General features: G+C 39.1%; 1 protein-coding gene and 1 pseudogene across 4 annotated transcripts in view; one reads left to right on the top strand and one right to left on the bottom strand.

Annotated features, from left to right (window-relative positions):
• The window catches only part of ZMYM1 (zinc finger MYM-type containing 1), a 29393-nt gene extending 25016 nt beyond the window's left edge, over nt 1-4377 (top strand). For all 4 annotated transcript variants that reach the window (XM_058303925.2, XM_058303926.1, XM_058303927.1 and 1 more), the window contains 3 exons: nt 11-148; nt 322-359; nt 1209-4377. In XM_058303925.2, the coding sequence (XP_058159908.1) occupies nt 11-148; nt 322-359; nt 1209-3518 (2486 nt within the window). In that variant the 3' untranslated portion in view covers nt 3519-4377. The remainder of the gene's footprint in view (nt 1-10; nt 149-321; nt 360-1208) is intronic.
• Nucleotides 4378-7527: 3150 nt separating this feature from the next.
• LOC101443914 (oxysterol-binding protein-related protein 9 pseudogene) lies at nt 7528-8555 on the bottom strand (annotated as a pseudogene).
• Between the last annotated feature and the right edge of the window lie 15339 nt (nt 8556-23894).

Here is a 23894-nt window from a genome sequence, read left to right as displayed (position 1 = left end):
TTTTCATCAGTAAATGTTTCCATGGTGCAAGATACTTCAACAGAGCTCCTTTCTCCAAAGAAAGATACAACACCAGTCATAAGCAATATAGTGTCATTGGCAGATACTCATGTTGACCTGCCCATTTTAAACTCTGATGTCTTACAAGGTATAAATTAATTTGAAGATATTTAGCATGTACATTGTTGTCCTGTACTTAATGTATCTGTCTGTATTCCACATTTACTTTTTGTTTCTCAATGTGAAATAAACAATTACAATTTATGATGCTATTTTATCGATTTTAGTATAATATCTTGAATTTATGCTCTATTTTAACAGATACAGTTTCTTCTGTAACAGCAAATGTCATTGCAGAGGTAAGTTTTATTCTTAATATTTTTGCTGCTGTTAGCATTTGATTTCTTTTTGAGGTAGTTTATGTATGTATATCTGAGTATGTTCATGCCTGTTTTCATTTTAATTTGCAAAAATGTAAATAAACACAAAGTACCTTTTGGTGTTCACATTCAATTTCCCAAGTCTCAGTTCTGAAATTACTAGTAAGAATGCTTAAACAGAAGTATTATCAGTCATATTTTCCTCTTTTTTATATTGAAATATTCATACATGAACATACATAAACAATAAGTGTATAGTAAAAGTTATGCACACAACAAACATGCATATCGTCATACAGGGCTCCCATACATCACCCCACCACCAACACCTTGCATTGTGGTGAAATATTTGTTACAAACTATGAAAGAGCATCATGAAAATACTACTACTAACTATAGTTCCTATCTTACATTTGGTATATTTTCCCCCCAACCCACCTGAATATTAACAACCTGTGTTGTTGTTATATATTTTTTATAGTTCATAGAGAATGTTCTCATATTCTGTTAACTACAGTCCATCTCCACCTCACAATTCACTGTATAGTCACCTGTTTTTGTTTTCAATTATTATGTTTTTAATACTTGTTAAGCAATTCTAGCCATCTAAACAATAAAAATTATTTTTATTACAATTATGTAGAAAAGGCCATTTGACTATTTAATGCTAAATCTAGATTGTATATAATTATAATTGTTCCTGTTTCCCCCTAGTGGAGCTCATACTATAACTCACCCAGTCATTTTACTGTGTTTTTAGAATAGATCTGTTCAATATTTTAATTGATTGAAAACTTGTTGAAATATTTATTTCATTTTTTCCCAAAGATTTCTAAGAGTTCACCCAGTGAATCAAGTAATGGTGTTGCTAATAATAGTGTGGAACAGCCAAGCCTTTCACCATCTTCATCAGTACTCAGTCAGCATACATTTGGCTCTGATATAGAAGTACAAAAAGATAAAGTGTCAAGCCAGGATCCTGCATACAATATGAAATCTGTGAAAATAAATGATGGACTATGTCACTCTAAATTTACATCTAAAGTACATAAAGTTAAAGGGAAGTCACGAAGTATTAAAAAATCTTGGCGTTCAAATTTTCAGCATCTGGAAAACAGTGTTAAAAAGGATATGACATTCTGTTATTCATGCCAGTTGTTCTGCCAAAAAAAATACAGCTGTGGAGGAGAGTCATATACAATTCAAGGAATTTCTAATTGGAAAAAAACTCTGGAAAAATTCAGAAAGCATGAAAAAAGTGAAATGCATTTAAAGTCTTTGCAATTTTGGAGAGAATACCATTTTTGTGATGAAACTGTCAATGATAATGTATCTATTCATTCAAAACAGGTTGAAGGAAATAAAAAGTACCTGAAGTTTGTAATTGAAAATATTTTATTTCTTGGAAAGCAATGTTTACCTTTACAAAGAAATGACCAATCTATTTCATCTGCGAATAAAGGCAACTTTTTAGAATTGTTAGAAATCAGAGCAAAAGATAAAGGAGAAGAAATATTTCAACTTACGAATTCACAAGTTGACTTCTATAATAGTACTCAAGTTCAAAATGAAATTATTGAAATAATAAAGACTGAAATGTTGCAGGATATTGTGAACGAGATCAATATCTCCTCAGCTTTTTCAATAATATGTGATGAGACAACTGATTGTACCACTAAAGAACAGTTTTCAATTTGTGTGCGATACCCACAAAAAGTGTCAAATGCTATCTTAATTAAAGAAAGATTCTTGGGTTTCCTTGATACTGAAGAGATATCTGGAACCAGCTTACATAAGATTATCAGAACTTACCTGCAGCGTATTGGAGTTGATTTGAATAAAATACGTGGCCAGGCCTATGATAGTACCACTAATTTGAGGGGGAAATTTAATAAAATTGCAACAGAATTCAAAAAGGAAGAACCAAGAGCTTTATATATATATTGTTATTCACATTTTTTTGATTTAACAGTGATTAGGTTTTGTAAAGAAGTAAAAGAACTCCGAAGCACTCTAAATACTCTAACTTCTTTGTTCAACACTATTCATATGTCTGGGGAAATGTTAGCAAATTTTCAAAACATCTGTAAGCTAAGCCAAAACAAAACTTGCAAGAAACATTCATCACAATCATGTTGGACAGTCCATGATCGTACATTATTGTCTGTGATTGAGGGTCTTCCAGAGATTATTGAAACATTGGAAGTTCTATCAAGCCATTCTTCAGACCCAAGTTTGGCTGATGAATTGAGTGACTTGTTGACATTGGTTTCTAAATTTGAATTTATCTTTTGTTTAAAGTTTCTTTATCGAGTGCTGAGTGTTACAGGAATTCTTTCCAAAGAACTTCAAAGTAATAACATAGACATTTTTTCTTTGTCTTCAAAAATAGAAGCAATATTTGAATGTTTATCATCTGAGAGGAATGATGTTTATTTTAAAACGATCTGGGATGGAGCAGAGGAAATATATAAAAAAATAACCTGCAGAGGTTTTGAAGTTGAAAAGCCTTCACCTCAAAAACGAAGAAAAATTCAGAAAATAATAGATCATGGCAATTCAGATAGTATGTTTTTTCCTACTTCAACAGAAGAACAATATAAAAATATTTACTACCAAGGATTGGATACTATATTACAAAATTTAAAATTGTGTTTTTCAGAATTTGATTATTGCAAAATAAAGCAAATTTCAGAACTATTATTTAAATGGAATGAACCATTAAATGAAGCAACAGCCAAACATGTTCAAAAATTTTATAAACTTGATGCCGATATTATCCCAGAGCTTAGATTTTATCGACACTTTGCAAAGCTCAACTTTGTCATAGATTATGATTGTATCAACTTCATCAGTCTTGGCTATTTGTTTATTCAGCATGGTCTTCACAATAATATTCCTTGCCTCTCAAATCTATTATATATTGCTTTGTGTTGGCCAATTACTTCAGGAAGTTCTGACACCTTATTTTCTACAGTACCCCGCCTTAAGACTTATTTATATCATACCAGGGGACAAGAGAGGTATAGTGCCTTGGCTCTGATGGCAGTTGAGCAAGAATTGGTGAATAAACTGATGGAGCCTGAAAGACTCAATGGAATTGTAGAAAAGTTTATCAATCAGATGAAAGAACTATGATGTTAGCATGCTAATTTGAACCTGCCTAAAAGAATTTTCACTTTCTGTTGAAGAGTTATGGTTTGGATTTCAAGATTTTGTCTCTTTTAAGAAAATTTTTTTTATTAGAACATGTGCATTCACATGGTTCAGAAATTTAAAAATACAGCTAAACATCCCCTTCCTGGAGTGTTAGTTTCTTAAGTAGTCAGAGATATTTTACTTAAATGATACTGGACAGCTGTTCTTCAGCTTATCCTTCCCATTTAATGTGCTTTTGAGACATCTCCTATCTTGATGCCTTTTTCTACAATTCTGTAAAATTTCATTGTGTGGTGTACTATTGTATGATGTACCATAATGTATTTGAGCATTTCCTACTGACAGACATTTTAGTTCATTCCATTTAATTCTTAACTGAGTTTTATAACCTTGTGCATAGGTCATATTGCACATGAGTAAATTTCTGAAAGATCAGTACTAAAATGGAAGTTACTGGATCAAAACGTTCCTTTTTTGTTCCTGATAGATATTGGCAAATTGCTTTCTATAGGGTTTATGCCAATTTACAACCCCACCAGTAATGCTTCAGTGCCTGTTTCCTCAGATCTTCACAGTGTTATCAAACTTCAATCTCTGCCAATCTGTGGTTGAAAAATGGTGTTTTAATTTCAGTGGGGTTTTAGTTTGTATTTAAGAATAAGGCTGAGTATCTGTTTGAGCCATTTTTATTTCCATTTCTGTGAACTGTCACATTTAAACAAACTCTAAATGTTGCTGGTTTGGTTGTAAAATATTACTTTCTGGGATGATGTAATAGAAATTATTAAGCTACTTTATGAAAGTATTACTTATTTTCCAATAAATAACCCAAAAGAAAGGACTATTCTGTTATTTAAAACAGTTGAAATAATTATATGTTCCTCAGAGATCTAAAAGACTTTAGTGGTAAATCTATCTGGGTTTGGATATTTCTTGGGTGGGGGTGCAGATAGGGATACTGCTTTGGGTGCCCTCTCTCCTTTTTCTTTCCTCTTGTGGTTATTAGTTTATTAATGTTTCCTATCTCTTCTACAGTTGATTTTTTATCATTTGTGATTTTTCTAGAGAGAGCACCCATTTCATTCAGACTTTCAAATACATCTGCTTAAGAGTTGTAGAAAGTATTCTCTTTAATTTATTCTGGATATCTGTAGCTATTTTCTTTATTGACCTTGTATACTCATTGTATTAGTCAAGATTCTGCAGAAAAACAATCAACAGGATATATGTATATGTATATACACATAGGTAGGTAGGTAGATTCGTTGTAAGAGATTGACTCACGCTGTTATGGGTCTTTGGCATGTCTGAATTCTCTACTGTAGGTCAGAGACTAGAAATTCCTGGAGGAGTGATTTTAAAGTCTTTAGTCAGAATTTATAGGAGAGGCTAGGAAAGCAGAGGGTGTAGTCTTGAGACAATTCTTTTTTTTTTAAATTTTATTTCTTTCTCTCTCCCTCCTTCCCTCCCCCCCCACTGCTGTTGTCTGCTCTTGTGTCCATTTGCTGTGTGTGTTCTTCTGTGTCCGCTTGCATTCTTGGTGTCACCGGTAACTTGTGTCTTTTTGTTACGTCATCTTGCTGCATCAGCGCTCTGTATGTGCAGCATCACCCCTGGGTGGGCTGTGCTTATTTTCGCACGGGTCGGCTCTTCTTGCGGAGTGTACTTCTTGCATGTGGGGCCCCCTATGCAGGGGATACCCGGCGTGGCACTCTTTGCACACAACAGCACTGAGCATGGGCCAGCTCACCACATGGGCCAGGAGGCCCTGGGTTCGAACTCTTGGACTTCCTATATGGTAGGCTCTATCGGTTGAGCCATGTCCACTTCCCTGAGACAATTCTTTCTGATCTCTGGAACTGTCAGTTGTTACTCTTAAAACCTCCAATCGATTAGATGAGGCCCACCTCCATTATCAAGGATAATCTCATTAAAATCCTAATGCTATCTACAAAATACCTCCATACGAACCACTAAGCTGGTGGTTGACCAAACAACTAGACACCATAACCTAACCAAGGTAATACAAAAGTAACCATCACACTGATCTTCCTTAATTAGGCAAACTAGTGATTTATTTATTTTTCGCACTGTTTGATTTAGTTTTCAATCCAATTTAACTTTTTAAAAAATTAATATATATATTAATTTTAATATATACAAAAATATTTGTATTTAATATATACAAAAATATATATATTAATTTTAATATATACAAAAGTACAAAGAACATAATGTGACATTTAGTCCTATCAGATCCTAAAGTTTTGCTATGCTCCAAATTTTAATTCAGAAATAAAATACAACACAGTTTAAAAATCCCTTTGCAAATCACTTCCTGATAACATTCCCCTTCTACTTAACTGAGAAACTACTATTAAATGCTGGGTACCATTCCATGCATGTGTCATTTTATACTTAACAATACCTAGTTTTATACATTGTACATACCTTTCTGCAATTTGCTTTTTTTAACTCATTTTTAAAGATTTCTTATTAGAAAAGCTGTTGGTTTACAGAAAAATCATGCATAGAGTTCCCATATACCACCCTCTTATTAACACCTTGCACTACTGTGCTACATTTGTTACAATTCATGAAAAACATTTTTATAATCATTAATTGTAATCCATCACTGACAATAAGGTTCACTGTGTGGTGCATTCCTATGTGTTGTTTATTTTTATTCTAGTAACATTTAGACAACCTAAAATTTCTCCTTTTATATTAGTGCTGTTAATTACTTTCACAAAGTTGTGCCTCCATCACCGCCATCCACTACCAAAACTTTGCAGTTAACCCAGATAGAAACTATAATTTAAGCATTAACTCCCATTCAACTACCCCTAGCCCAGTCCCTGGTAACCTAGATTCTGACTATGAGCTTGCTTATTCTAGTTATTTCCTATCAGTGCAATTACACAATGTTTGTCCTTTTGTGTCTGGCTTATTTCACTCAAATGATGTCTTCGAGTTTCATCCATATTGTCTTATGTACCAGGACTTCATTTCTTTTTATCCCTGAATAATATTCCATTGCATATACCACATTTTGTTTACCCATTATATGACTTGATGGACACTTACGTTACTTCCACTTTTTGGCAATTGTGAATAATAGCTCAGTGAGCAAAATTGTGCAAGTATCTAAGTACATGCTTTCAGTTGTTTTGAGTGTCTATCTAGAAGTGGGATTGCCAGTTTATATGTTAATTCTGTACTTAGCTTTCTGAGGAACAGCCAAACTTTTCCATGGCAGCTGTGCCATTTTACATTCCCACCAACAATGAACAAGTGTTCCTATTTCTCCACATCCACTCTGACACTTACTTTCTGTTTTTTAAATAGTAGCCATTCTAATGGGTGTGAAATGGTATCTCATTGTGGTTTTGATTTGTATTTCCCCAATGGCTAATCATGATCATCATCTTTTCATTTGCCTTTTAGCCATTTGTATGTACTCTTTGGAGAAATGTCTACTCAAGTCTTCAACCTATTTTTTTTAAAGATAGAATTTAATAATAGTTTAATTTTTTTAAAAGTTATTGTAGGCAAGATCATGAAATTTCTTCACACTTGATTTTAATTACATTGCACTAAATTTCTAAAACAACTTAGAGGAATCGGTATTTACAGTAGATGTATCTATGCAAAATCTGGCATCAGGTATATGTGGGTATATGTGTGTGATTATATGAACTAGGAAACAGATGGTGTATATCTCAACAGCAGTATTAGGGGATCTGTGAATGCTTTTCAAAGCATGAGATTTGGAGGAGCAGACATTTTGTTTCCAAAACCTGAAGTTTTTCTCAGGACTCAATATCTTAACTGCCACAGAAAAGGGGGAAAGGGAAGCTTTTCTCACTTTAGTTGTTCATCTGCATCAGAAAGTCCAGGATCCCTGAGATGGGGACCACTACAATAAGAAGGGAGAGAAAAGGTTCTTGCAAAGGAAGATTACTGCTTAATTATGCCTACTGCCCTCCTAATGCTTGGCAGCCCCAAGTTGTTTCAGTAATGGCTGATCATAAACTCAGCATTCTCCATCTTTATGAAATAATCTTGTCTCCCATTGAATTTCCTTCTTTCTTTCCTGGCTCCTGGTCTTTTTCTTCAAGTCTGGCTTTGCTTCAGTTGCCGCAACAGTGTCTTTGATTTTTAAGTTGAAAGTAACATCCTTCCAAATGCAGTGGGATTCATACTCATTCTGATCTTCCAACTTCCTCGCTTTTCTTCTTGATTATAGGCAACTTTGTGGTATCTATAAATACTGTATTTTCCCGTGTTGCATATTTTGCATATGCCTTCCTTTCCCCTTCAACTAAACAAAAAGACTTCCCATTGTTTGGAGAAAAAGTCTCGGCAGTAATTCTGTGCTGTTTGCCTCCATAGAAAGGTTTGGTGTAGAAGATATTTGCACTGTAGCCCGTTTTGGAACAATTAATATTGCATTCACCTCCTAGCTCCACCCAGGACACAGTGAGGATAGATCTTCCATAACCATCAGGGAATGTGAGAATAACAAATATATTTGTCATATTCCAGACACGAAACACAGACCTACCCTAGGTTGTACACGCCAGTTGACATTCCAAGGAATTTTGCTTTGGTCCATATATGAGCATTGAATTGTATCTTCTTGTTAAAGCACTCAGCATAAAAGGCTGAAATGATTGGATGATGGGAAACCTGTTCAGCCACGAATGTTACACTGTTTCTAGAAACCCGGGGAACTGGTCCTCCCGAAACTGGCTCTGTGTTCTCTTCTGTATGATTAGGCAATGTCCAATGACACTGAAAGATCTTGCCCAAAATAGGGTTGTATGGCTTTTTGGTAACTGACCCTTTCCTTCCTGCATGAAAAGCTGAGAAGTACCTTTTGACAACTTGAACCATTCAGTCCCTGGGATCCTTCTGGTCACTAATGATCACAAACAGGTCCAGGTGTGCAAAAGAGTCTGCATATATCTCTAAAAGAGATCTTTCAAGAATAAATGTTGAAAGAACTACCATGCGATCACTAAAAATCCACAAATACACAGTTAAGATTTTTCAGCAAATAAAAATTTGATTCATACTAGCCTATTTTTAAATTGGGTTTCCTCTTTTGTTGAAATGTAGGATTCCTTTAAATATTATTGATATTAAACTATTATCAGATATATGGTTTCCAAATATTTTCTCCCATTGAGAAGGTTGTCTTTTCACTTTTGTGATAAGTTCCTTTGATGCACAAAGGTTTTTAATCTTGATGAGATCCTATTTATCTTTTGTTGTTTGTGCTTTGGATGTGAAACCTAAGAAACCATTGTCTAACAAGATCCTGAAGAAGCTTCTCTATGTTTTCTATTAGGAGACATATAGTCCAGGTTCTTATATTTAGGTCTTTGATCCATTTTGGGTTAATTTTTGTGTATCTATTCTTGTGCTAGTACCATGCTTTTGTGACCACTCTAGCTTTGTGACAAGCTTTAAAGTCAGGAAGTGTGAGTCCTCCAATTTTATTCTTTTTCAAGATGGTTTGGCTATTCAGGGCCCCTTAACCATTCCAAATAAATTTGATGATTGGCTTTTCCATTTCTGCAAAATAGGCTGTTGGAATTTTGATTGAGATTGCATTGAATCTGTAAATCCTTTTGGGTAGAATTGGCATCGTAACAATATTTAGTCTTCCAGTCCTTGAGCATGGTATGTCCTATTTATTTAGTTTTTCTTTAGTTTCTTTTAGCACATTTTATAGTTTTCTGTGTATAAGTCCTTTACATCATTGGTTAAATTTACTCCTACATATTGATTCTTTTATTTTCTGTTGTAAAAGGAATATTTTTAAAAATTTCCTTTTCAGATTATTTCTATAGTATAGAAACACTAGGGATTTTTGCATGTTTTTTTTTAAAGATTTATTTATTTATTTATTTATTTCTCTCCCCTTTTCTCCCCCCCACCCTGGTTGTCTGTTCTGTCTATTTGCTGCATTTTCTTTGTCCGCTTCTGTTGTTGTCAGCGGTATGGGAGTTTCTTTTTGTTGTATCATCTTGTGTCAGCTCTCCGTGTGTGTGTGTGTGGCACCATTCCTGGGCAGGCTGCACTTTCTTTCTCACTGGGCGGCTCTCCTTACGGGGAGCACTCCTTGCACATGGGGCTCCCCTACGTGGGGGACAACACTGCGTGGCAGGGCACTCCTTGCACACATCAGCACTGCACATAGGCCAGCTGCACACGGGTCAAGGAGGCCCAGGGTTTGAACTGCGGACCATCCATGTGGTAGACGCACGCCCTAACCACTGGGCCAAGTCCGCCACCTGCATGTTGACCTTGTACTTTGCACTTTGCTGATTTTGTTTATTAGCTCTAGTAGCTTTGTTTTAGATTTTTTGGGAATTTCTATTATAGAATCATGCCATTTGCAAATGTGAAAGTTTTACTTCTTCACTGCCTTCCAGTGTGGATGCCTTTTATTTCCTTTTCTTGCCTAACCACTCTGGCTAGAAATTCCAGTACAATGTTGAGTAACAGTGGTTGGAGTGGACATCCTTTTCTTGTTCCAGATCTTAGAGGGAAGTTATCAGTCTTTCATCATTGAGATGATATTAGCTGTGGGGTTTTCATATATACCTTTTATCATGTTGAGGACGTTTCCTTCTTTTCATAATTTTCTCAGTGTTTTTTATCATGGAGTGCTGAATTTTGTCAAACGCCTTTTCTGCATCAATTGAAATGATCATGTATGTGCTTTTTTCATGTTCATGTTGTTAATGTGGTATATTACATTAATTGATTTTCTTATGTTGAACCACACTTGCATACCTGGGATAAATCCCACTTGATCATAGTGTATAATTCTTTTAATGAGCTCTTGGATTCAATTTGCTAGTGTTTTGTTGAGTATTTTTGCATACATAAGATATATTGGTCTTTAATTTTCTTGTAGTATCTTTTTCTGGCTTTGGTATAAAGGATGATGTTGGCCTTATAGAATGAATTAGGTAGTGTTCCCTCTTGTTCAATTTATGGAACAGTTTGAGCAGGATTGATATTAATTCTTCTGGGAATGTCTGATAGAATTCACCTGTGAAGCCTTCTGGTCCTGGACTTTTCTTTCTTGGGAGGTTTTTGATGACTGATTCAATCTCTTTACTTGTATTTGGTCTGCTGAGTTCTTTTCTTCTAGAGTCAGTGTGGGTTGTTCGTGTGTGTCTAGGAATTTGTCCATTTCATCTAGGTTATCTAATTTGTTGGCATACAGTTGTTCACAGTATCCTTTTATAACCCTTTTTTTTCCTATGGGGTCAGTATTAATATCCTCCATCCTATTTCTGATTTTTTCAAATTTGCATCATCTCTCATTTTCTTTGTCAGTCTAGAGAAGGGTTTATCAATTTTATTCATCTTTTCAAAGAGCCTGCTTTAGATTTGTTGATGCTCTCTTGTTCTTTTTATATCATATATTTCTGCTCTAATCTTTGTTATTTCTTTACTTTGCTTGCTTTCAGTTTAGTTTGCTGTTCTTTCACTTGTTCCTCCAGTTAGGTTTTTAATTTTAGCTCTTCTTTTTTAATGCAAGCATTTAGAGCTATAAACTTCCCTCTCAGCACTGCCTTCATTGTATCTCATAAGTTTGTGTTCTTATTTTCATTGAGACAAGATTCTTACTGATGTCCCTTGCAATTTCTTTAAGAATGTGTTATTTAACTTCCAGGTATTTGTGGATTTTCCAGTTTTTTGCCTGTTATTCATTTCCAGCTTCATTCCATTTTTTTCAGGGAATATGCTTTGTGTAATTTTTTTAAAGATTTATTTATTTCTCTGCAACCCCTTGCTCTATGCACTTGCTGTTTCTGTTCATCTTCCTTGTTTCTTTAGGAGGCACTAGAAACCGAACCCAGAACCTCTGATGTGGGAGAGAGGTACCTAATTGCTTAAGCAACCTCTGCTCCCTGCTTTGTTGTTTCATGTTTTTCTTCTTGTGTGTCTTGTTGTGTCAGCTTGCTGTCTTGCTATCTTCTTTAGGAAGCACTTGAGCCTTTGCTCCTGCTTTGTTGTGTCTCTCATTTTTTTTCCTTCTTGTGTCTCTTCTAGTATCATCTTGTTGCATCAACTTGCCGTGTCTGCATGTCGTGCCAGCTTGCTGTCTTCTTTAGGAGGCACTGGGAGCTGAACCAGGGACCTCCCATGTGGTAGGCGGGAGCTGAATCGCTTGAGCTGCATCCACTTCCCTTTTGTATAATTTCAATCTTTGTAAATTTACTGAGACTTGCTTTATGACCCAACATGAGGCCTAACCTAGAGAACAGTCCATGTGCACTTGAGAAGAATGTATATCCTCCTGTTTTGGGGTACAATATTTCATATATGTCTGTTAGGTCTAGTTCATTTATCATATTATTCAAACTCTCAGCTTCCATATTGATCTTCTGTCTAGATGTTCTACCTGAAGACCTCACTTTAGCAATTGTTGTAGGGCAGGTCTTTTGTTGATGAATTCTCAGTTTCTGTTTACTTATGAATATTGTTTAATGCTCCCTCATTTTTAAGGGCATTTTTGCCTGATAAAGAATTTGGGCATGGCAGTTTTTCTTTTTCAATACTTTAAATACATCTTAATTCTTCCTCCTTACCTTTGTTGTTTCTGATGACAACTCAGCAGTTAGTCTTATTGAGGATCCCTTGGATGTTGTGTTAGTCAGCCAAAGGGGTGCTGATGCAAAATACCAGAAATGGGTTGGTTTTTATAAAGGGTATTTATTTAGGGTAGGAGCTTATAGATACCAGGCCGTAAAGCATAAGTTACTTCTCTCACCAAAGTATATTTTCACGTGTTGGAGCAAGATGGCTGCCAACATGCGCGAGGGTTCAGTCTTCCTGGGTTCCTACCTTCCAGGGTCTTGCTTCTCTCTAGGTTCAAAGTTCCTTTCTTCCTGGGGCTTGGTTCTCTTTCCTCTGTGTGCTTACTTCCCGGGGCTCCAGTTTAAGACTTCAGCATCAAACTCCAACACAAAACTCCAAAATTAAGAACCCCTAACTCTGTCCTTTGCCATGCCTTTTATCTGTGAGTCCCCACCCTTTACTTTAATCAAGTAAACCCATGAATCCAGTATAATCTTATATGCCCAGAGGAAAAGATCAGTTTATAAACATAATCCAATATTTCAATAATATTAAACTGCTACAGATGTGACGTTTTTCTTTTCTCTTCCAGCTTTCAGAATTCTCTCTTTACCTTTGGCATTTGACATTCTGATTAGTATGTTTCTCAGAGTAGGTCTATTAGGGTTTTATTAGACTATGTTGTGCTTCTTGGACATGTATTCTTATATCTTTCATACGTATTGGGTAATTTTCAGCCACTATTTCTTCAATGTTCTTTCTGCCCATTTTCTGTTCTCTTCTCTTTCTGAGACACCCATGATGTGTATGTTTGTATGCTTCATGCTGTCACTCAAGTCCCTGAGACATTGCTCAGTTTCTATTCTTTTCTCTCTTCTGTCTTTATGACCTTGATTGTCTGTTTTCTAGTTCACTAATTGTTTCCTCTGCCTGTTCAAATATGCTGTTGGAGACCTCTAATGTAGTTTTTTTTTTTAATTTTTTTGAGATATATTTACGTACTGTACAATCCATCCACAAGTGTATAATCACATAGTTATGCATTCTTCACCACAATCCATTTTAGAACACTTTCATTACTCCAAAATGAAAATCCCCATACCTCTTAGCAGTCATTTCTCAGTCCCTCTATTTGTCCTCTGCCCTTCATAACCTCTAGTCTAGTTCTGTCTTTTATACATTTATTTATTTATACATTTTAGGTTCATATAAAAGTCATTTTAAAAAGTCAACATTCCCATATACCCCCATATTGTTGCCAATTTGCATTGTTTTGGTACCTCTGTTTCAACTGATGAAAGAATATTAAAATATTACTGTTAACTATATTGAATAGTTTGCATTAGGAGTATTTCTCCCATATACCACCTTATTAAGACTTCTAATAGTGATGTATATTTGTTATGGTTCATGAAAGGACATTCTTATATTTGTACTATTAACCACAGTCATTATCCACTAGTTCATTGATTCTGTCCTCTACCTGTTCAAATCTGGTGTTGTATGCCTCTAATAGATATTTTTAAAAGATTTCTTTATTTATTTATTTTGCTCCTTCCCCACCCCCCCCACCCCCCGCCCCAGTTGTCTGTTCTCTGTGTCCATTTGCTGCGTGTTCTTCTTTGTCCGCTTCTGTTATGTCAGCGGCACAGGAATCTGTGTTTCTTTTTGTTGCATCATCTTATTGTATCAACTCTCCGTGTGTGCAGCGCTATTCTTGGGCAGGCTGAACTTTCTTTCGCACTGGGTGGCTCTCCTTATGGGACACTCTCCTTGTGCATGGGGCTCCCCTATGCGGGGACACCCCTACATGGCAGGGCACTCCTTGCGCACATCAGCACTGCACGTGGGCCAGCTCCACACGGGTAAAGGAGGCCCAGGGTTTGAACCGCGGACCTCCCATGCGGTAGACGGACACCCTAACCACTGGGCCAAATACACCGCCTAAAATAGTTTTAATCTCCATTATTGTGTGTTTCATCCCCATAATTTCTAAGTTTCTTTTTAGACTTTAGAATTCATCTTCATGCTCACACAATGTCTTCTTAGTATTGTTTAGATATATATCCACCATTAGTTAATTTCTATCCATATTTTCCTTCATTTCCTTGAATTAGATTTGTTTGAACTTATTTGATTAGTTGTTCCAAATTCTGTGTCTCTTCTGAAGTTGTAATTTGTTTTCTTGGCTAAGCCATATCTTCCTATTTCTTAGTGTGGCTTGTAATTTTTTGCTGATGTCTGGGCATCTGATTATTTTGATGTGTTAACTCTGAAGGTCAGTTTCTCCTATTGCCTAGGTTTTCTTGTTAAGTGTCTTTTTGACACTTGGTCAGATTTATTCTGGACCCTTAGAGTAGTCCATATCATTATATATCATATATTCATTATATATTCAGATATTTTCAGTTCTTCTTCATCTGATGCTTGTCCAGAATATGCAGTACACTTTTTAAGATGCTCTTTTTGTGTGCAACTACTCCACCTCCAGGAGTAAGCTTCCTTTCCTCTGTTCCTTCTCTGTGAATTTTATCTGTTGTTTGTTTTTGTGCAGAAATCTCTCCCAAGTTCCTATGATTTGTTTAAATTCTCTCCGTCAGTCAGTGCCCCCTTTTCCATATGTTTCAGTTCTTGGACCCATCCTGTCTTACAGCAGTTCAGTCCCACCACCGCTCCTTTTTTTCCATGAGGCTTTTCTGTCTCCATTTCTTCACCATTAGAGAATTCCACCCAGGGGAGTGAAATGGGGTCAATCCAGAATGATCCGTTTTGAGTTTAGGTGTTCCTACAGAGATGAGGCTGAGTGTGTGCACATCTTGCCAACAGTTCTACTACATCCTCTTTTTCCCTAGTGACACTTTTTAGGCAGCACTGCTCAGCCCCTTGTGTTCTGCTCTAGGTCACTGCAGACGTGGATCCCTGTGCTTAATTATGCCTGGGGTTCTAATTTACTGCTGCAGGTGGTTCTGTTGTCTGCATCTGTGGCAGAAGGGACCCAGGCTGTGATGCCTCTGTGTAATTCTTTAGTTGCATGGTACCAAATAAGGGGGTGTATCTGGATTGGCAGGTCTGGGACTCAAATATCCTGATTTTGGTGTTTTCTTTTTCTTTGATTCAGCACTTGGGAGTCATTTTCCAGCCTCTGTTGTCTTCCCTAAACATTGTTTTTTGAGATTTATACTTGGATTTCTAGTTCATTTAACTGCTGAATATTATTCCATTATTTAAGTATACAAGTTTATCCTCTCCCCTGTTAAATAGACACTTTATATTGTTTATAATTTTGTACTTTTATGATACTCCAATGAATATTTTTATATGTGTTATGCACATTTGTACATTTCACAAATATTTATTTAGCAAGTACTATATACTAGACATTACTGTTCTAGCTACTAGTGATACAAGAAAGAACAAGATAAGATAAAGCCATGACTTCAGTGGAACTTAACTTTCTAATGTGGAAACCCAAGAAAGATACTAGAGCAGGGGTTCTTAATAAGGGGCCCGTGAGCTTGAACTGAAATTTTAAAAAAAAAAAACATAATTCTTGTGGGGATGTGTTGATGCAGGTATGATGTATTTATTAAATAATACACAGTATAGTGTGGACTTAGTAAGGGGTCTGTGGTTTTCACCTAGCTGGCAAAGGGGTTCATGGAATATAAAAGGTGAAGAACCCCTGTACTAGAGGAAGAGGTTGTTTACCAACTCTTTTTCAGGAGGTAGATGATAATATGGAAAATAATATTTGTATGGTACACTGAAGTAAAACATGAGACTTTGGGATCTTTGGCCATATATGGCCTCATCCAACCACCCTGTGGGCCAAGGGAATATTTCAGCATAAATAAACCCATTCCTGGCCCACCAGTTGGGAAGGTCTCCTCTAGGGAACTTACCTGAAATCAGACTTGGTGGGTCAAAAGTATATGCAACTTCAACTTAAATATGGTCAAATGGATCTTTCTGGTACACTATTTTCTATTCCTACCAACAATGCATTGTCATCTGTTTCTCCACATCCTTCCAACATTTGTTTTTTTTTAAGAGTAATCTTTTTTTTAAATTAAGATTTATTTATTTATTTATTTCTCCCCCTCTACCCCACCCCTGGTTCTCTGTTCTCTGTGTCTATTTACTGCGTCTTCTTTGTCCACTTCTGTTGTTGTCAGCAGCATGGGAATCTGTGTTTCTTTTTGTTGCGTCATCTTGTTGTGTCAGCTCTCCCGTATGGGCGGTGCCATTCTTAGGCAGCCTGCACTTTCTTTCGCGCTGGGCAGCTCTTCTTATGGGGCGCACCCCTTGCGCGTGGGGCTCCCCTACGTGGGGGACACCCCTGCGTGGCACAGCACTCCTTGCGCACATCAGCACTGCACATGGACCAGCTCCACATGGGTCAAGGGGGCCCGGGGTTTGAACCGCGGATCTCCCATGTGGTAGACGGATGCCCTAACCACTGGGCCAAGTCCGCTTCCCCAACATTTGTTATTGTCATTTTACTTTTTAAAATTTAATTGATTACTGCTTTGATCTTTTAAAATAAAAGAAAATAGAAGACAGTTAAATTCTAGTATTGGAATGTTTATTGCATATATTTTCATACTCTGTTTTATAATGAAATTGCTTAATTAAGCTATGAGCTTTCTTCTGTTAGCTTTGTCTACAATGTGTTTTGAGAAATAATTTTCCCTATTTTCTAGCTATTTGCAGCTGTGGTTTCTATCTTGTCATGGAACTAAGAGTTATTACAAAAGGTTGTTTGTTTTGTTTTGTTAATTTTCAAGATTTTTATTTATTTTCTACTCTTTTTTTGTAGCCTAATATATGCCTAGACCTAAAAAAGAAAAAAAAGATCGTTATAATAGCTAACTTTGTTGAAAACTTACTATGTAACCTACTACTTTCTCGGGGCTTTACACAAATTATTTCATTTGGTTCTCACAACAACCCATAAGATAGGTCTTATTATCTTACAGAAGGAACTTAGAGAGGTTATGGATCATACAACTAGTAAATGTTGGAACCAGGAATTGTACTGGTCTGACTCCACAGCTCATGCTTTCAATCACCATTCTCAACTGCCTCTTATATGTATCATCACTTACAAATATTCCAAAGTAAAAGACTAACAAACATTACCAGTAGTGCATTAAAGAATAGGTGAGGATGGCAGAAACAGCAGTGTCATTTTTTAATTTCCCCAGATATAAAATGGAGCAATTAGGATAGTTAATGCAGAAACCTCTGAACAACATCTACAACAGAACTTGGTGTCAAACAAGGTATCCCAACAAATCCCAACATATGATCAAGTAGTGACAAACTCAAAAGCAGCTACAAGGCCTAAGTGGTATGGGCTGTCAATATGGAAGGACATGGGGGAGACAGTAGTATATGTGATGGCCCTGAGACCAGGAGATCTCCCAAACCACCCACAGGTTTTCATTGGAAAGAATATAGCAGGAAACTTTGAAGACAGCAGTCAAAACAGGGGTGGGGTGTGAGGGTAGGTTCTGCAATCTCCAATTTGCAGGTCAGGTTAAGATGAATATAGTAAGCTCTGAATATAATGGAGTGGTCTGGGCCCTTATGAACTTTTTTTTGAATTCCCCTCCCCCCTTGCGGCTTGCTTTGCTGTTTGCTGTATCCATTCGCTGTGCACTCTACTGTGTTTTTACTTGTCTCCCTTTTTGTTGTGTCACCTTGCAGAGTTGGCTTTCCGTGGCGCTTGTAGGCCGGTGACTCTCTCAGGCATGCGGGTGAGCCTGCCTTCATAAGGAGGCCCCAGGATGTGAACCCAGGGCCTCCCATATGGTAGACGGGAGCCCAACTGATTGAGCCACAGCTGCTTCCCTCTTATGAACTTTTAAAACTAACAAGCTTCCTTCTGGAAAAACTCCTTCTAAGGAGAACTGCTGGTTGTAAAATCCTAGTTGAACACAGCAGAGACAATAGGACTAAGGAAGGAAAAGATACAGATAGAAAAGCAGAGGAAGTAGATCTCAGGAAGTACTGGGCCATTTATATTGATCATTTTGTGAAAATAATAGACTTTCTTCAGCCTTGAGGCCAGAAAAGCTATTCTGGCCCAACTCACCCTCACGAAAATATAGGAAAACATATTTCACATAAAGGTGAGTAACAGAAAAGAACTGTGGTTGGATATGATTTTAAAATTATAAGATAAAAGAGAATAAAAGACAGGAAATTCCTACACAACATAAAAATTAACCTAAGGTTTCAAAGCAAGCTAAAAGAAATTCTGAAAATGATGAAAGCTATGAACAATACAAATCAGAATTAGAAAAACTCAAAAATGAGCTGATTTGATAAAATATTTGTAAAGAGAAGTGACAGGGATTCAGGGACACATCCAAAATAAAAAGAAATAATCACTTTAACAGTGAAAAGTAAACTAGAGGGAACCCAAAAGTGAATAAACACAATGGATAATTACTTAAGAGAAAGAGAGATTGGAAAGAAGGAAAATTTTTTAAATCAAAAGAGAAGAAACTTAAAATGGATTCAAGTATTATAGACTATAGGCAAAGACCTGCCATCTATATAATAAGAATTCTCAAGAAATACAAAGTAATGCAAAAGAACCACTAAAAACTATATAGAAATCTGAAGCAATAGAAAAAAAGCAAATAAAATCTACTTATGCCAGTTATTAAGATATGTCCTTAGCTCCCTTCTTTTTTTTTTTTTTTTAAGATTTATTTTATTTATTCCTCTCCCCTTCTCTCCCGGTTGCCTGCTGTGTCCACTTGCTGTGTATTCTTCTGTATCTGCTTGCATTATCCAGCAGCACTGGGAAACTGCTTCTCTTTTTTGTTGCATCATCTTTCTGTGTCAGCTCTCCATGTGTGCGGCACCACTCCTGGGTGGACTGCACTTTTTTCACATGGGGTGGCTCTTCTTGCAGGGCACACTCTTTGCACATGGGGGACTCCTACGCGGGGACACCCCTGTGTGGCACAGCACTCCTTGCACATGGCAGCAGCACTGTGCATGGGCCAGCTCACCACACAGGTCAGGAGGCCCTGGGGATCAAACCCTGGACCTCCTATATGATAGGTGGACACTCTATCAGTTGAGCCATGTCCACTTCCCTTAGCTCCCTTCTATACTCTGCTTCGTGATGATGGAGTTAGAACACTGCAAATCACATTTCTTCTTGGCCAGCTGTATCTCTGTTAGCCTCTGCCCATAGGGGGGCACTATAGGGCAACCACAAGGCAGAGGAGAAAGAAAGGATTTGTTTCATCCTGTCTGCTTCCTGTGGACTTCATGTCTGCTTATAGCTCTTGTGAGCATCATCTCCAAAATGCTTCTTTTCCCAGCAGCAGCACTTCCTTCCCAGACCAGCAGCTGAATCTAGGTTGCAGTTTTTACAATACTTGCAGAACCAATTTCATCATGCCCCCTCCTCGATGACACTAGCACCAGCCAGCCAGCACTCCTTCACCAGGGATCTAGGTCTTATGCACCAGCTCTGAGACCAATACCAGGTGAGCAATGTCCCTCAGAGATCTTTCAGCTCCATGAGGCTCTTCCTTTAATTTTAATAATTCCAATTTCCTTCCTTTGTTCCCTCATCTCTGGGGAAGTTAGCTCCTACCTCCGTGTTCTTTCTATTCTCTGAGTAACCCAGCTAATTTTATCCTTAGTTAATAAGTTTTTATATTAAATTTTCTCTGTTCAAATAACTAGTGTTGTTCTGTCCTGACTGGAATCTGGCTGATACATTATAATTCAAGAAAACTTGCTTGAAATAAAAAATATGAAATGATGTATTAAAAAGACACACTGACATGGTTCCAGTTGACCAAGATGGTGGCATCATATTCCAGGGTGCTCTTCCCCCCACAGAACCTTTGAAAAATTAGCAAAAACTGGCAGAGCCATCTGCCTCAAAACTCCAGAAAACACTTAAAGTGTGGCAGTAACTGGACAAAGACCGAATCGAGGAAACACAGGTTTGGGAAGTGGATGTGGTGCAATCAATTGGGCTCCCTTCTACCACATGAGAGGTCCCTGGTTTGGTTCCTGGTGCCACCTAAAAGAAGACATTGAGCTGGCATGACAGGCAGGCTCAGCAAAGTGACGCAACAAGATGATGCAACAAATGACACAAGAAGAAAAACATAACAAGAGACACAACAAAAGCAGGGAGCAGAGTTTCCCAGTGCTTCCTAAAAGAGGATAAGCAACACAGCAAGCAGGCTTGGCAAGATGACACAACAAGATGACACAACAAGAGACACATGGAGGGAAACATAAATGAGAAATGCAACAAAGCAGGGAGTAGATGTGGCTCAAGTGATTAGTTACTTCCCTCCCACATCGGAGATCCCACATTTGGTTCCTGGTGCCTCCCGAAGAGACAAGGAAGATGAACAGACACAGCAAGTGCAAAACAACAAGAGTATGGGGAGAAATAAATAAACAAAATAAATCTTTAAAAGAAAAGAAAAGAAAAGAAAAGAGCTTTAAAAGCAGTAGGAGAAGCTTGTGGTGTACTTGGCAGCCACTCCCCCAACCACTCCCTGGGCAACCTGCTCTCAACTGTAGGCCCTTGGCCCTGATCTGGGGGAAGCAGAGTAACCCCTGCATGCATATTGGGGTGCCTGTATGTCAGTCAATTAGGTGGCAATTTGAAAGACTGAAATAGGAGACTTCCCTGACTCACCCTCCCATAACTTGCCCTGCAGGCAGAAGCTTGCTTGCCAGCAGCTAAAGCAGTGTAAGAAACAATTAAACCAGAACTGTAGTTGGTGCTGGGGTTTAATATATACCCAGGGGATCTGAATCTCTGGACTGACCATATGATAGCCAAGCCTTGAGCCTCAACAGACTTCAGCTCCTACCCTCTGGTTTGTTGGACTTACCCCACTCAGCTAACATGGAGTTAAAGAAGGTCAACCACCACACCATGGAGCCAAGAGTGCCTACAACTGAAAGCAGGAGGATTGCATCCAGCATCCATGTGGAATCTAAGCCCCCTCTTGATATAGATGTGGAGTGGACACAACCATTCCAAGGTCCACAGGATGGAGGGAGAGAATATGGATGAGAGTGGACTTACTGATATTCTATTCATGAACTATTGTGATTAGTAACTGAAGAAAATGTGGCATTGGTGTGGAGAAAGTGGCCAAGGTGGCTACTGGGTGTGGGGAATGGGAGGAAGAGATGAGATGTGAAGGCGTTTTCAGGACTTGGAGTTGTCCTGGGTGATGCTGCAGGGACAGTTACTGGATATTGTATGTTCTCCCATGGCCCACTGGATGGAACGTGAGAGAGTGTGTTCTATGATGTGGACTGCGGCGGCTTGCTCGGTCGGTAGAGGTGGGGTCTGGCTGCGGACAAGGGGTTGGTCCAGCTCTGGACGAGGGGTTGGTCCCGCTTGGGACGAGGGGTCGGTCCCACTTGGGACGAGGGGTCGGTCCGGCAGCAGACGAGGGATCGGTCTCACAAGGGGTTGCGCGGTTCGGCTGACAGGGTCGCCCGGCGAAGCCGGCGACGAAGGGGTCGCCCGGAGAAGCAGGTGACGAAGGGGTCGCCCGGAGAAGCAGGCGACGAAGGGGTCGCCCGGAGAAGCAGGCGACGAACTGGGGACAAGGGAGGCCAGGCCCTTGTCGGGGGCTCTCAGGACTGGAGGGCGCACGGCAGAAGAACTACCGCGGAGACAAGGTAAACACGCAAGTCCACTTTATTGAGGGAGAGGCAACAGTTTTATAGGGGCTGGGGAAGGCTGATTGGTCGAAGCCACGCCCCGTTCTGATTGGTTGCCGGCGAAAGGTCAGTGGGCGGTACCGGACGGGGGAGGGGTGGTGGTTAGGGATTGGCTGTCGCTGTTGCTGGGGGAAGGGGCAGGGTTTAGGGATTGGTGGCTGCTGTTGCTGGGGTGGAGGGCAGACTTGAGTTTCCCGCCCACGCCTGGCTGTTGCTGCTGTCGGGGGAGGGGAAAAGGGCAGACTGGAATTTTCTGCCCTGCGCCTGCGCAGGGAGAAGGAAGAAGAAGGGTGCCGCCCCACAAGGCATCGGGTGGCGCCATCTGGGAGGAGGGGCGGCCGCGGAAGCATGGCTGCCGAGAAGGGGAGACCCGAGGGCACTCTGCGCCCATGCCGAGCTTCCTTCAGGGGTGGCGGTGGGCCCGACCAACCACCCTATTATGGGGGCAGCGGAATTAGGCCTACCGCGGCCGCTCCCCTGCCAGGCCAGCAAACCACACTTCAGCCCAAGGGGTGACCGCATTTCCCCCTTCTTTTCAAATAAGGGCCAGGATGGCAGCAGCAACAAGTAGCCGAGGCCCAAGAGGCAGTAAGCAATGAGGGAAGCGGGGCTGAAGAGGGAGGTGAGTATGACGGGGATACAAATGTACAATTTGGGGGGCAGTATCTTGCCGTTGCAAGCAAGGGTGGCCAATGTCCAATTCTTGTTGATCTTGGTGGCTATAAGGTCCATCTGCTTGTTAAAAGTCCAGGATGACAGCGCGTTACAGGTAGTTGATCTCTTCTTGGCAGCGAAGAGCGGTAGAGGCAGACTGTGTGATGGTCTGGAGGATCGCAGCTGTGAGGACAAGTCGCGTCAGGGCACCAGCGATGGTGGTGGCGGCAGCGTCGGGAGTGGTGGAGACGTAGGCGAGGACAATAAGAAGGCCAAAGTCTTCACGGGCGCCAGAGAGGCCGATGTTAATGGGGCGGGCCAACATGGGGCGGCCCAATCTGCAACGCAGTAGGGGTTCAAGCGAAAAAAGGAGGGGGGCGGGGGACGAGAAAGGATGCTTTGGATGGACGCTGAGAAGAGGAGTGAGGTCGAGACAGGAGGAAGCTCCGCAGAAGTATGGGGAGGCAAGAGCAGAAGCGTTATTGGATGCTAGAAAGCAGGCCACGGGCCGGGGAAAGCGGGTTGCGGGCCGTTTAGCAGGGCTGGAGCTGCTTGAGAGCGATGGCGGCATGGGGGGCCGTGGTTACAATCTTCTGGGGTGGTAGCGGCTAGACAGATGGCGGAAAATATTATCAAGAAAGCAAAGGTTATGAGGAAGAAATAAAGTATTAAAGGCTGTGGGGGAAGTGAGAAGATCATTTAGAGGATAGGGTTGAGAATGGTATGTTTAAGACAGAAGCTTTGTGGTTTGTAGGAGACTGCTTTATAAACGAAGGAGAATGAGGGCAGTAAATATAGTAACGATAGATAGGAAGATGACAGTGAGGAGGAGTCTTTGTTTAAGGTTCCAATCGTCCGGCGCAACAGTGGCTAGGCTGATAGCGAGGGGTGTTGCTAAATAGACAATGGCTGCAAAGACAAAATCATCTTCTGTTTCCTCAAAAATAACTTTTCTTTAAATACTTAGTAGCATGCAATATTAGAAACCGTTTCCTAAAAGCAAGTTGGTAGGGGAGCTTGGTTGCTGTTAATCTTTCCTGTTATAAAATTACCTTTTATTATTATTATCATCAATTCAGTTTTATATATATATATTTAAGAATGACCTTTTGGAATTAGCCATTTAATACCTTAATGTAAGCTATTGAAGATAAATTTTATCTTTACAGAACACATTCCCTTACATAAAGTTATCACAATACCTTTTACACTTGCCGCATGCAAATTAAGTTCAAGAGTTTATGAAAAATTAGCCATCTTACTTTAGGACAAAATACGTCTTTTTGCAAAACTTATTACATTTCCGTTAGCATTTTTACAAACTTTTAACCTTTTTAATATTCATAT

This window comes from Dasypus novemcinctus, chromosome 9 (assembly GCF_030445035.2).
Source record: "Dasypus novemcinctus isolate mDasNov1 chromosome 9, mDasNov1.1.hap2, whole genome shotgun sequence".
Classification (NCBI taxonomy): domain Eukaryota; kingdom Metazoa; phylum Chordata; class Mammalia; order Cingulata; family Dasypodidae; genus Dasypus; species Dasypus novemcinctus.
The sequence above is the reverse complement of the archived record's forward strand: the minus strand, read 5'-3'. Positions and strand labels throughout refer to the sequence as shown.